This window comes from Ursus maritimus, unplaced genomic scaffold, assembly GCF_017311325.1.
Source record: "Ursus maritimus isolate PB19 unplaced genomic scaffold, ASM1731132v1 scaffold_22, whole genome shotgun sequence".
In the NCBI taxonomy this organism is placed as follows: domain Eukaryota; kingdom Metazoa; phylum Chordata; class Mammalia; order Carnivora; family Ursidae; genus Ursus; species Ursus maritimus.
The window spans coordinates 37,377,203-37,391,929 of NW_024424675.1; the positions used below are offsets into that span (position 1 = coordinate 37,377,203).

A 14,727-nucleotide genomic window follows, 5' to 3' on the forward strand; every position below is an offset into this window, starting at 1 on the left:
ACTTCTCCAGCCCCCACCTCCAGAGAGAGCCCCCCACCCGGCACACCCGCGCCCCACGCAACGGCTTAGGGAACACACCATGTTCTTTCCCCGCCCCCACGCCTCTGCTGCAGAGCTCCCTTTCCCTGGAATGCATCCTCCCCCAGCCCACACCCCGCCATGCCTCTAGCAAACTCCTACTCCTTCTTCTGCCCTAGCGCTAACCAGAGTCACTTCACTGTGAAACACTCCAGAACCCCCCCAGGCTGACTTAGTCATTCTCTCTTTTCTGCTCCCACCCCCCCTTTCATACCCTGGCCTCAGCACTGAGTAATGGCTCAGAATAGCAGCTGGTGTCTTCTGAGTACTTGCCGTGTGCCAGGCACAGACTGAGCTTTATCGCCTTTAATCCTCACGCTCAGGCCGAGCCCCTGCCTGGAAAGCAGCCTCCCCCCAACACACAGAGACGCAGGAGGATCACTTTCTCACCTCCAGCTTCCCTGAGAGGCCACCCCTGCCATCCTATGTGGAATTTTCTTTCTCCTTCCACACCTTGTCCTACCCCCCAGGCCCCTGCGTCTCCCCTCCCTGTTTCGTTTTTCTCCATGACTCGGATCACTAACACACTATACGTTGTGATTAATTTGTGCATTCAGTCTCTACCCCGTGGAATGTCAGCTCCGGGAGGGCGGGGATGTTGTCTTCTTTACTACTGTATGCTTACCATCTAGAATAGCACCTGGCACATAATAGACAATAAATATTTATTAATTCAACGAGGATAGATATTACTATCTTCGGTTTACTCCCAAGGTAAGTGGTCTTGAGAGAGATTAAGATGGTTCCACAGGTGGTAGAGTCAAATGTGACTTCTGGATGGTCAACTTCAACAACCCCCCACTACCCTTAACTACAGGGGCCACCACTTCCTGAAGACATCTCTCCCCGGCTCTCACTTCTCAGCTGGATGTGGGTTCCTTGGAGGCAAGAACTCTATTGTATTCAGATTTGGATTTCCTTGCGTGATCCACAGTAGGGACTCAAGGATATTTGCTGAACCAATTGATATGTGAACTGTGAGATGCTAGACGGTAGAAATCCTATCTTCACTTTTTATCCTTTATCTCCATGCTAAAAACAGTGTTACAGACATAGTTGAGCCTTTAAATACTTGCTGCATTAACGAATTCTGTTATGGCGCTAGGTAATAAAAATAATTAGCAATCATGACCATAATAGGTAACATTTACAAAGTCCTGACTCTGTGCTGGGCCCTTTCCTAAATGCTTAGTACACGAATGAAGACGATTAATTCTCTTACTAACCTTATTTTACAGATGACGAAAAGGAAGCTCAGAGAGGTTAAGAGCCTGCCCTAGGTCACACAGCTAGGAAATAGCAGAGGCAGGATTTGAATGTAGGCATCTGAGAGACACATTCTTAACTACTCTGGGCTGCATCTCAGCTAAGAGATGTCCATTACAAGGCCACCCTGTGTGAAGACAAGAAGAATGGTTTATTACACATTTCTGTTTTATTTCAAGGGATTTCTTGAAATTCCACCAAAGGCTTTGGTAGGCAGTACTACTTGCTAAGTAATAACCACTACTATGCACGTTGCCCTTGATGGTGGGCGGAGCGGCTTCATGCACTGTGTCTCATCTGACCCCTGCAACAAGGTGATGAGGCGGCCTTCTGTCCCATCTTATAGAAGAGGAATCGAGGCTCTGAGCGGTTAAACCAACAAGGTCAAGGTCACCCAACCAGTGAGGAGCAGAGCAACGGCTCGAGTCTATCACTTGAAAAAAATTAAGATCTGAGTGTTTTCAAACGTAAGCCTCTTTCACGTCACTTAAAAGTAAATAAGATTATCCCGGGAAAGCACTCGCGTGGAACCAGGTAGGACCCCCATAAATGTGAATTAGCATCATCTTCATCAACACCCCCTAGGAACTGGAGTATTTGCGCTGATGCTGCAGCCCGTCTGTTGAGCCTGATGGAAAGATTACCCTTCTCATTCTAGTTCATCCCTGGTAATGTTGAAATAATGATCAATCTCCATTATCCCTGGGGAACCATAGAATGTGAAGAGCTGGAAGGGGTTGTGGAGATGAGCTCATCCGGCGCCTGCGTTCACAGATGGAGAAATCGAGTCCTAGAGAGGGAAAAGGTCAGAGGGCAAACTTCTCCAGGGTAGGGCTCCTGAACTGTGCCTGGCACCTACTGCCTCCCACCAAGAGGGGCTTTTACCTAAAAGGGCATCTAGCTTCTTAAAGGCTACAGGAGATAATTCATTCGTTTCCTGAGCTTTGAGCACTCCCGCCCCACCTCCACACCAAGTACCGAAGTGTTATAAGCTATTAACCAGAAAACTGGTCATGTGACTTAATTCCACCTCCGCTAAAGGGCTTAAAATGCTTTGGTGGGTAGTCTGAGATTCATAAATACACACTTCAACTCTTTCTCAAAGAATTATTAACTAGCTCCATCAAAACTGGAACTTGAGCAATCAAGGAGAAAAAGCTGGCAAGAGAAACGTCTTGAATAAAATCTCGCCACCAGTATATACGACTTCTTGGCCCCTCTTTCTTTTTTTTTTTTTTCTTCTTTCTCCGAGTTGGAGGAGGAAGGAAAGAAAGAAGTATTATCGTATAAAACATGAATCAATAAAACTAACTGTGGAAAATTACAGTCTCTTTCCACCTCACAAGATAGATTCCAAACGAACACAACAGCTGTGTTAAGTTGCAGGACTTGAAGACAGAAGTATTGAAAAGGGGGATGCAGGGGCGCCTGGGTGGCACAGCGGCTAAGCGTCTGCCTTCGGCTCAGGGTGTGATCCCGGCGTTACGGGATCGAGTCCCACATCAGGCTCCTCCGCTATGAGCCTGCGTCTTCCTCTCCCACTCCCCCTGCTTGTGTTCCCTCTCTCGCTGGCTGTCTCTATCTCTGTCGAATAAATAAATAAAATCTTTAAAAAAAAAAAAAAAAAAGAAAAGAAAAGGGGGATGCAGCACAGATGTAACCCCCACTGGCTTTTTCAGGGGGCGGAGACAGGCTGGAAGGACCTGACAGCGTGTGGGTGTGATAATCAGTGGTGGCCCATTCCCAACTAATGATTTTGAGAACCTATAATTTATCGAGTCCGTGTCATACTCACCTTATTTATCTCACTAACTCACTGGGTACTAATTCTCCCAGGCATGGGGCTCGCTTTTCATTCCACACTAAGGCCTTGATCAGCTTTGGCTTGAGGATTTGGGGGTGGGGAGGGATGACGGAGAGAAATGAGATTAGGGTTCAGTCTGGGAACTAAAGAAACAGAAATATAAACCCTCCTCTGTGCTGTTGCTCTGGGCTTCATGCTTCTCAAGTAAGGCTGAAATTCAGGCCCTGCCAACAAACTTGTGGCCACAACAGCTCTCGGAATGAAAAGGCTCCCCTCCTCCACAGCACCTTTATCAAATTCAGACTACTTTCCACATTCCTTCCTTACACAGCTCAGGCGCACCTGTGACGCAGGCCTCAGAGCAAATTCCACTCAGGAGATCCAGGAAGCTCTGGCCTGGCCCTCCCTTCTAGAAAGGAAAGTCCAAGAAGGATACCACACCCGGAGGAGGGGAGAGAGGACATGACAATACCTCTAGGAATGCAGGGCCCACGCAGGTGTGCTGGCATCCATGAACTTCCTTTTGAAGAGGGCCTGATAAATCAGTATGGATAACACTGATAAAGCTCAACCACCCCACACTGGCTCATGTTGAACTGGGGCCCTGGCTTCCAGGGCGCAGCCCTGGCAATTGGGGAGTGGAGGGTGACAGCTGAGAATAAAGATTCCTAAAGGCTATGACATGTTTTCTACTCAGCGGTTCTTAAAGTGGGGGCCCTGGGTGTCCCTAAGACCTTTTGAGGGGATTCTCAAAGCTCAAACTATTTTCACAATACTGACATGTCACTTGTTCTTCTCATCCTCATTGTCTCACGGGTATCCAGTGGTGTTTTCCAGAAGGGACATGTGATGACGTCACCCTGTGACTCCTGGAATGTGTGCTTGTGTGTGTTCTTGTGTTTAAACGTTCTCAGTTTTAATTCTCATACAATGAGTATTAAAAGACATAACACATAAACAAAATACTCGGGGGCCCTCCATAATTTTAAAGGGTCTTAAGGGGTCTTGAGACTCAGCTGTGGAGCTGGCCCATCACAACACACACTTCATGTCCAGCACAGCTTGAGTCACATAGCAGGTGCTAACAGGGGGTGAAGGTCACAGCCTTATTATTGTGCAGCTTGGGATGGAATCCTTTCCATCTGTACTTCCACCCAAAATGGCCAGAAAAACCTTAAATTCCCCCACAGACACTTAGCGAACTGAACCAGGGGGAAAGATGGGCCTCTCACCTTTGAGCCAAGGCGGGGCAAAGTTAGTCTGGAGAAACCACACTCCCTCAGCACCAGCTCCCAGCAAAGCCGTATCTGAGTCCCTGCTAGGAGTCAGGTGCCATGCCACCTGTTCCACAGTGAGTTGATGTGGTCTTCTCAGTGCCTTCATTCTAGGGCGGAGGCAGATGACTCCAGAAACATGAAAAAGCTGAAACTCGTCACACAGGTGCTGGGAAGGATGTACAAGGAGTCAGGAGGGATTTGAGGCAGGCAGATGAGGGGGAGGCCCTGAGGACTCAGGTGGAACGAAGGGCCCGAACCAATTCCTCCTGGCCATCTCAGGCACCCCTCAAGTCCAGGTCGCCTCAGAGAAGGGGTCAAGTGGGCCCTTCGGGGGGGGGGGACTTGAGGGTCTCTTCCCCACTTCCACGGCACTGTCCCCGTGAGGAGAAACCTGACTCTGGGGCATTTAGAGCAATGGGTTCAGTCTTTAAAAAGGACACGGCTCCATCACTACACTCGGAGAAAAGAACGTTATCCAGAGGCTGCCGTTGGTGGAAACAATAATCGGCCAAGAAATGGCCAGAGGAGGGCGAGAAAGACGTCAGGGGTTAAAAATAAATAAATACAAAATAAGCAAAGAAAAAAGAAAGCCCGGGCGGGCGGGTCTTGAAGTCCTCAGGGAAGCCGGACCTGAGGGGAGCCATCCTGGGCCTCAGCTCACTTTCCCTCCCCACTCGCGGCGCCCTCTCGACCTCCTGGGACCTGAAGGATCGCAGAAAAATCTCTATGGACAAACCAATCCTGAGGAGCCTTATGTTCTCCCCTGGTAACTGTTGCAGGGGCGGAAAAACTTTTATTTTGTAACCAGAGTTGCAACTGGACGCCTAAACGACTCAACTGGGTGGTGGAGGGGCGTTGCTGCACGCTGCAGCACCCCAAAGTGGACGTGGGGTCGGCGGCGCCGGGAACCGAACAGAACCACCGCGCTTCTGCGACCGGCGGGGCAGCGCAGCGCAAGCCCAGCCAGGCGCGCTCTCGCCAGGACCGGGTCGTCAGGCGCGTGCCTGCGCTTGCGCAAAAGGCACCAGCCCCAGCTCCTCTCCAGGTGCGCTCGCGCTTCCGGCCGGCCTTCCCTAGGCGGAAACACCAGAGCCCGCGCATGCGCTTTCCAGCTCTCCTGCTAGATCCAGGGAGGGGGCCAAAGGCTTCAGGTGATCCCGCCCCTCCCTCGCCGCGCGGAGCCAATCGCACGGCGGTGGGCGGGATTCTCGAGAAGGCGGTCCGCCCACGCGCTTCTCGAGGCGCGTATCGATTGGTTGGCGACGCTGGCGCAGGTGCGCGCTTCCTATTGGGTGTGGGCGGAGCGCGAGCCGCCGAGCCTTCGGCAAAGGCTGCAGGTGAGCGCGTGCACGCGCCGCGGCTCCCGCCCGGCTCGGGTGCGCGCGCGCGGGCTTGCGGAGGAGGTGGCCGAGAGCGAGATTGCGGCGCCTGTCGCCTCTGCTCCGCCCCCTCCTCCTCCTCCTCTGCCGTCGCGGCCGCCGCCGAGGCCCGGAGGGAGGGAGTCGTGTCCCCGCCCGCCGCGCCGCCAGTCCGACCCTCGGTCCCGCCGCGTGAGGAGCTAGCCGAGCGGAGCTCTACGCGGAGACCCGAGCCGCGGCCGCCCCTCTGCAGGTGCCTGTGAGGAGGCGCCCGGGCCGCAGCCGCTTCGCCAGCCCGCCGGCCGCGCACTCGCTCCTTGCGCTCCCGAGGGGCGGCCCGGCCGGAGGAGGCCGCCGCGGGGCCCGGCCTCAGCATGAACCGCAGCCACCGGCACGGGGCGGGCAGCGGCTGCCTGGGCACCATGGAGGTGAAGAGCAAGGTGCGCGGGGCCGGGGCTGGGCGGAGCGGCGGGCTGATGGGGGCCGGGGCCGGGCCTGGGGGAGGCCGGGGGCTGGCCAGGGAGGCCTGACGGGCTGCCCGAGTGTGTGCAACGCGGGGGGTGCGGCAGTGGGATTTGGAGGCAGGAGGTGGTGGATAGTAAACTTGGGAGAAGGGGGCGAAGGAGGGGCCTTGTGTTTGTTCCTGGCCCAGGTGGGAAGACCAGTGGAGCACTTAATCTCCTTGAATCTCATTCCTGTTCAGGGATGGGAGATGTCGGAGCGCAGTGTGGTGCGATAGCTTTGGGGGAAATTCTAGCTCCTGGTCTATGAGTAAAAGGTATTTGGAACACGCGTGGTCACAAAATGTTACCCATTTCTTTGGTTCATGGGTGCATCGAGTGGTGAAAAGGAGAGCCCAGTGCAGTAAGGAGCCCTTTTAAAGTTAGCTTTGCTTCCTGCTATGGATTTCTCCAGAACTAACTTTGGTATGCGTTTAATCTGTGAAATTAACACTATCACCTTTCGTTTGAGTAGCCCTTTACAGTTTGAGGCTGGATGCTCTTTTCATTCCGCCGTGCTACCTTTTCACATCAAGTGTTTTCCTTCTTGACCGAAGGCATGCCAGTCTGCTGATAATTCCGTCCGTATCCACTGAATTCCTAAATTGCAGGGCTCCTTAAGCAGGGTAGTCTGTAGGGATTAGGGAGAAAATGCTTTCCAAAGGGGGTTTTGAGCTGGAATTTGAAAGTCATCGGCAACCACAGCAACATGTTCAGCAAGCGTTTCATCAGTTGAAGAGCCAGAGGAGTTTAGATGATCGAGTTTGATTCTCTGAGAAAAGGGAGGGGTCAGAAAGGTTATGACTTTGCCAGGCTCTGCTTTTATGCCAAAACCTGGAAGCCTTTTTATAGAATAACTTCTAGACTCTGTAGAATAAAACTGTTTTTGAGAACACTTAAGATAGTTAAGAAAACCAAAACACCGGCAAGAAGGGGAGCACAGTACGAGCACATCAACTTCAAGAATGATGAAACATCACTGAATGTAAGACTACTTAGGGCAAATCCAAATCAGGGAGTGGTTTTGAGTGAAGGAGAGTAAGGAGAGCTCCCTAGAGCGGGTGGGAGGAATGGCTTTATTATCTAGAATTGATAAGCAAAGTTCTGTAAGTTGCTGTAACTGAGATCTTCGCCTCGGGAATATCCACATTCATTCTGAGTATCATTTAAACGTTTTGTGACATCTGTATCAGGGTAAGCAGTAGTTTCACCGAAAGTGTTCTGTTTAATAAGAATAGAAATGTAATTATAGCAATTTAAGGAATGTGCTCTTCCCTCTGTCCTCCATGGCACTGCCAGAGCAAATGGAAAAGACGTGTTTGAGCTAAGGGTTAAGATGACTCCAGATATAACAGGGTTTTTCCTCGAGCAGTATAGCGGCGGTGGTGGTTCTGTGCCCAATGGTTGAACTTTCTCAGGCATTTCTGTCATAAATCTAGTTTGCATCTGTGGGGGTTGAGGTTAAGAAAAGAAAAACACTTATGATGTTGCATAATCTTAGAATTCAGTTTGTGGTCCTAATCTTGGTAGCAAGTCTTTAATTCTTCACCATAGGAAAAAAGGAGTAGAGATTCTAGGGGCACTGATAAATACAATCAAATAGTAATTTCTCTCCTGGACTAGAAACCTGGAGCACTCTGGGACTGGAATTTCAGGCTTTCTGCCCCTTCTCTTCTGTCACCTGATCTGTGAATCCTTCCCACACGTGTGTCTATACTACATGTTATGTGTTTGATCTGCCATGCTGGACTTGTAGTGAACCGTGTCTCTTACGTAGAATCGAGGCATTCTGAGAACCTGCCCTGAATGAAGTGTACATCCTCTGTTCTTCTCGATGTTGGTGAATAGACACAATATTAGGTACTGTCTTTAGTGTGTCTGTGACACCTTATGTTTTAAGGAGATATTGTTGACACATTTATTTTTAGTGGATTAAATGAAACACTTGTCATCTTTATCATTTAAAAAGTATTTGGACAGATATTTTAAACAATATTTCCCTTTGTCAGCTGCCTTGGTGATATCACGGTTTTTCACAAAACTGATGGTCAGGAGGTTTGTAACCACAACCAGGTGACGTGCAGATCCACATTCAGGGTCTCTTTTTCTTCTGCATGGAAAAGAGTGTCAACGGTATTATCTGAGCAGAGCTGGGAAAGTTCCCAATCAGTAATGAAGGTGGTATTCTTTAATAACTTTGGAACAGTCTTTGGACTGTACGTTTTCTAATTACTATTCATGGGCAAACAGTATTAAAATTAACTCTGTGGTTTCTTGAACGTACCAACAGATGCTGGGAGAAGGCCACATCCTGAGTGGCCAAGACAAACTAGATGGGCCTAAATAAGAGTTCTAAATGGCTCACGTAGTGAATAGTTTTGACTGGGTCTTAATTTTATCTCTATCTTAGTATTTTTCTTTATGTAGTAAAACGTTCTCTTAATCCTATTGTTTTTCTGCAAGGAGCATAACAGTGTCTCTTGTTTAGTTTTGTTTTCTGCTAACATTTGCAAAAGGGCACATCTGTGAAGCCATACAATTTTTCATTGTTTTTATCATAACATTTAAGGACGAGAAAAACGTGTTGAGCAAAGGATTTTCACCCAAAAGCTTTAGCAAAGACGTTGGAGCCCTCAAATGTTCAAGTGTTAGATGTTACATTCACATACCTGGAGAAGTGGTAAACCCTGGCGTGAATCAGGGCACAAGGAGCTTGACGTTGTGATACTGGAATAAAGAACATGGAGGAGAAACTGTGACTTTTGATAACATCATAAGACTAGCTCTGATATGAAGGATGTTGCTGAGTTTTTATTTACTTTGAAACATGAAGGTGTGACTAAACTTTTTTGAGAGTTTTTGCAATGAGTCACCTTATGTTCTTGACAAATGTTGGTGTTTATGTTTCAGGAATGTGTTTTTATTTATTAGGAGAGGTGGTTTTAGTGAGTTTTTTAATTTAATACTAATGTAGTGTAGGTATTAGCAAAGCGGATGAATTTCTTCAGTGTAACAGACCCAGTGACTCCAGATATCCCATAGTTGCTTGGGAAGATGAATTGACACATTTGTAATCTGCTCAAATTATTCTGATGGGGACTCTCTCTGCTTGATGCTTAAGGCTGTGTTAGTATTACATTACGTTAGAATACATTAGTATTTCTTGTTAATAGTAGATATTTAGAGGAAAAATGAGTTCAGTGGTTGACAAATGTAGCAAACATTTGTTTAAAGTTTTAGAAAAAAATCAACTGAGGACTGAGCTGAGTCTTTAATAGCTGGTCTCCACAGTGATTCCTAAGAGTATGATTATAGTTTTGTAGCATTTCCTAAACTTAGTGGCTGGGACACTTTCTGAGAAAGGCTGATTAACCTTACCTAGGTTTCCACCTGGAGAAACTGCCGCCCTGGGCCCATAGTAAGTCATAGATCCTGTTTATCAGGGACCAGATGAAGCCAGTCCTGAGTGCTGAATAACAGCCACTTTAATAATCTGGCATTTGGAGAGCAGAGGTGTGTTTCTAGAAGAGGAATCAGAATGGGGCATAATAGAGGTGTTTCTGTGGTCCCTTAATACCTCTCTGATGTCTTTGTCCTCTTTACCCACTCATGGGTGAGCTCCTGCTGCAGGCCTGAGCCTTTCCATCTTTAGGGCTCAGGCACTGTGCCAGGCACATAAGCACTACTTGCATTAATTGGGCGGTTGTAGGATATATATTTTATGTATCAGTAAAGCTTTTTTCCAGGATTATGATAGGGATGATGCTTCTTATCTCTAGACCTAGTTCTTACATGATGTACCTCCCATTTGTATTGTGCCTTAATGCCAAGAAGCTCAAAGTCCCTTTTTTATATGTTGCTATTAATTCTTGCCACTTCCTGTGAAATCGTAATTCCTTTTATGGGGGAAGAAAATTAGGTGCTTTTTGCTAATGGTCAACATAAAGACTTGGGCACATCTTTTTTACCCCATGGCCTAAGTGGGGCGAGGACTGCTGTCAGGATCTGGGCTCCAGACAGGGTTTGAGCTGAGTCACTATTGCAGGACAGTCTCCAGTGAGGCCCGGGAACCCAAGGGATTGAGCGGAGCCTGCATCTCTGAAAGGGAATGCCCTTCAGAGATGTAGCAGTGAGAAGGCACATTCCTGTGTCTCCCGTATGCTGTTTTATCTCCAGATAATGAGGTTTCTGACAACAGACTGTCTTTTTTATTATGGGAATACTATGCCTGTTAATTTTCCTATGGAGTGCGTTTTCAGATTGAATCCTGTTCCTTTTGCTTTGTTTTTAATTAATATGTTCGTTGTATTTATAGTTCGGAGCTGAATTTCGTCGGTTTTCACTGGAAAGATCCAAACCTGGAAAATTTGAGGAGTTTTATGGATTACTGCAGCATGTTCATAAGATACCCAATGTTGACGTTTTAGTAGGCTATGCAGACATCCATGGAGACTTACTGCCTATAAATAATGATGATAATTATCACAAAGCTGTTTCAACGGCCAATCCACTGCTTAGGATTTTTATACAAAAAAAGGGTAAGTACCACTGTGTAGAAAAATTGTTTTAGAAATAAAAGTAGTTTATTTTCCTCATTAATAGGATTATGCATTGAATCCTCACTTCGTTGAATAGAATTTTGTCCATGTAGAAAGGTGCGATAGAAAGACTGTGATTTTGGAAATAAGATTTCTCATTTTTTGGTGGCAACCAACTTTCAAGTGCTGTATTTACTACTTAATAACTACCTGAAGGAAAGTTACTTATTTAGAATGCTTTTCACAGAAAATTAGATAGCAAGTCATTATTGTGGAGGAATTTAAACACTGATACTAGTCTTGCAAAAGAACATTCAAAATAACCATCCTATATGGCAAGCATTTTCAAATGTATTTTGAGTTTTAAAACTTTTTTTTTTTTTTTACTTTGTCCCTCCTCCACGTCTGTGTGTCTGTCTGTCTGCACATGGGCCTGATGTGTGCCATTTATTTCTTTGCCTTTGGTAAATGAAGAGGTTTAGAAAGCCAGCATGATAGCAGCAAGCTCAGTGTTGGTGGGATAATGAAAGCCTTACTATGTTTATAAACCAACCCAGAAAGCAGTTCGAGAGAATGGGTAGGGATTACCCTGGAAGGTGAAACTGTATTTCCAATCAGTTGATAAACCTTAGACCACTCCCAGGGCTTTGAAATTCCACTGATTACATAGCTTTGCTTTTCTGGGTTTGGAGGAACTAAAGTCTACCAACAAAATAAACCTCCAAGGGTAACATGTCCATTATCACTTGACCATTTACAGAATACTTAGAAATACACAAATTGATTTTCCTAGAGACCCCTGAGATGGATTTCATAGATCCATAACAGTGGCGTGGTACAATTAGAGTGTTAATCTAGGAATATTAGTTTGGCTGTTGGGGATGAGTTGGAGGGAGCAGCAGTCTTGGGGGGGGGGGAGGGCCAGGAGCTGGTGGTGAAGGGACAGCTGGGAAGCCGCCCCATTGGGGGAGGCAGATGACGACAGTGGCCGTGTTAGATAAAGAGGGCATATCTGGTATTTGAGAGCCACTGTGCTCCCCGCTGGATGGCAGCGAGTTGAAGAGGAGTCCGACAGAGAACAGCTTTCCAGGTTCAAGTCTGATGGCTGGGACAGTGCCATCTACAAGCGGAATTTGGAAGAGGGAGATAAGTCCGGAAAGAAAACGGGTTTGGTTTTAGGATATTTGGCTGGTGAGTTTTAACCGTGCCACGTAGGAAATTGGAAATGGTAGACAGGAACTTTGGATCGAAATCTAGAGGCCCCGTCAGAGAAAATTGGAAGTCTGTGGAAAAGCGATAGTTGAGAAATTCTCGGGAGGAGACGTAAGGCCTCGTAGGAATGAAAACCAGGGATGGACCCTTGTAAAGCTGTGTACAGACTGTTGGAGACAAAAGAACATCAGCAGAGGAGAGAAAACAAAGCAATCATGTGGAACTTGTCATTTAAGCAGAATAATGTCAATAATTATTGATGATTAGGCCTTTCTTATTAGCAGTTGTAATTCTCATTAACAACTTTGTTTCTGTTTGGAATGTGTATTCAAGTGTGGAGTGACTTATTTTTAAACTACCGCCATCCAGAACATTTTGTTGGATTATCCTTTTTGTAAGATGGTGGGAGTTGGATTATACCACTACATGTTTTCATTACTGATGTTGTAACACTTAATGATTGTGGGATTGATTAATCCTCACATCTCTTAAGGGTGGTTATGTTCTGCTGTTTGCTTTTGAATATGTTTATATGTGAACAAAAGTTTTCTGTGTCCTAGAAATAAATGTCTAATATAGTAAACAGCTCTTAGAATTTGATTTAGAAAGGGGCGCCTGGGTGGCTCGGTTAGTTAGCCGTCTAATTCTTGGTTTTTGTTCAGGTCATGAACTCATGGTTGAGAGATTAAGCCCTGAGCCCCAGGTCTCTGCCGAAGGGCGAAGGGAGTGGTGAGCCTACCTAGGATTCTCTCTCCCTCTACTCCTCCCCACCATCTTTAAAAAAAAAAAAAAAAAAAAAAGTTTTATTTAAAAAAAGCAAAACAATTAAAAAAAAAAAAAAAAAAGTTTTATTTAGAAATAGGCAATACATTCAAGAGAACATTTTTGTTTTTAAAAATATAAATGTAGGGGCGCCTGGGTGGCTCAGTCGGTTGAGCATCGGCCATTGGCTCAGGTCATGATTTTGGGGTCCTGGGATCGAGCCCTGTGTCGGGGCTCCCTGCTCAGCAGGGAGTCTGCTTTTCTGTCTGCTGCTCTCCCTGCTTGTGTTCTCTCTCTCTGTCAAATAAATAAATAAAATCTTTATTTTTTTTAAGATTTTATTTATTTATATGAGCGACTGAGCCACCCAGGTGCCCTAAAATAAAAATAATAAAAATATAAATGTAATACAAATACGACTTATGGAGAGCATAAAAGTAAGCTGATCAAGCCATTCCTGTTTAATGCCCCCCCCCCACTTCCCACTGCAACCAGAATGAAACCCTTCCTGTTTGAACTTAACAACCTCATCCTCTGTTCCCCCAGTCCCTCATCACAGCCGCTGCGCTGGCTGGCTCTCTCTCTGACTTTGAAAGGGTGTTGCTGTCCCTGTGCTTTTGCTCTTTGCTTTTCTCCTCTCTCCTCCCCCGGCTCCCTCCTCAATCCGTATCTTATCAGAATAACTTCCTCAGAGGGGTCTCTTTGGACCACCCTAGCCAGAGCCCCCTAACCCGGCCCCCACCTTTATCAGACCTGGAATTACCTTATGTAAGTACGAGTTATCTTGTTTATTGTCTGTCTTAACAGACTTAAGCAGTGCCCCGTGATTCCCAGTGATAACTTTTTTTCTTTTAAAGCTCAACAGATGCTTGAGCAGAAAGCTGATTTCAGGAAAACTTCAATGGACATTAAATTCAGGAAGTTAATATAAAGCTTGACATTAAGTATAGTAACATTTTACTGCTTCATTACAATACACTTTGTTTTCTTGGCTTGTTGGTTCCAGTTTAGGAATCGGTAAGGCGGCAGTTACACTTAGATGGTACCAAGTGATTTTAAAAAACAAACTTTAAAACCATTTTAAATTTTAAAATCATGTTATCTTTTAAAATCTGATACATCTAGAAGTTTCTTAGAAGTGAAAGTTCACAGTTGAATGCGTAAACTATATAGTGTGAATTCGAAGATTGTATCGTTGCCTATCTTGAAAGGTTTTGTCTTATAATAATTTATTGTTAGAAGAAAAACCCCATACTCTCAGGCTATTGTCATGGAAGCAGAAACCAAAGAAAACAAAATGCCTGCTCTCTGAAAAATTAGATTCACAAAGAGGATTCCCAGATCTTTTGCCAACCGCCATCCCCCATTGGAGTTAAGAGGCTTTCCCAGCCAGTCGTGAGGGGCAGCCAAGTCAGGGACCCGAGGATGTGCACAGGCTGCTCGCCAGATCCGATCAGGAGTATCCCCACCACACCTCCTTGCTGTGTTACCATCTGTTTTCCTGTGACATCAGACAGACGCATTCACATCCTGGATTTATTCGAAAGAGTTTGTTGGAAACATTGAAGGGCCTTGCCTGCTTTACACATGGTTGTACTTCAGGCACGGCCTGGTGGCCCAGACACCCGATCAGTCACCTCGGTCCTTAGAACTGTGCAGTGGACATTAGTCTGTAGGTGTACGATCGCTTTTTAATGAATCCGGGTTTGATTTAGAAGTGCTCCAAGAGAGATGCATCGTAATTGTCAGCTGAATTTTGAAGAACAGCATATGATACCAGTTGCTCACAACAGAAACCTGGGTGTCACCTGTGACACATAACCTGTTGTTCAGTCAGTCACCAAGCCTATTAGCAACAGTCCTAATTATTTTTCGGATTTGTTTCCCCATCAGCACTGCCTCTGCTCCAGACCAGGCAGTACCCCCCCCGCC

At 46.3% G+C, this 14,727-nt stretch overlaps 1 protein-coding gene across 1 annotated transcript in view; it reads left to right on the top strand.

Annotated features, from left to right (window-relative positions):
- The first annotated feature begins 6,106 nt into the window (after positions 1–6,106).
- Positions 6,107–14,727, top strand: part of PARD6B (par-6 family cell polarity regulator beta) — a 16,559-nt gene continuing 7,938 nt past the window's right edge. Inside the window, exons 1-2 of the mRNA XM_040638471.1 lie at positions 6,107–6,223; positions 10,599–10,821. Of these exons, the coding sequence (XP_040494405.1) occupies positions 6,158–6,223; positions 10,599–10,821 (289 nt within the window). The 5' untranslated portion in view covers positions 6,107–6,157. The remainder of the gene's footprint in view (positions 6,224–10,598; positions 10,822–14,727) is intronic.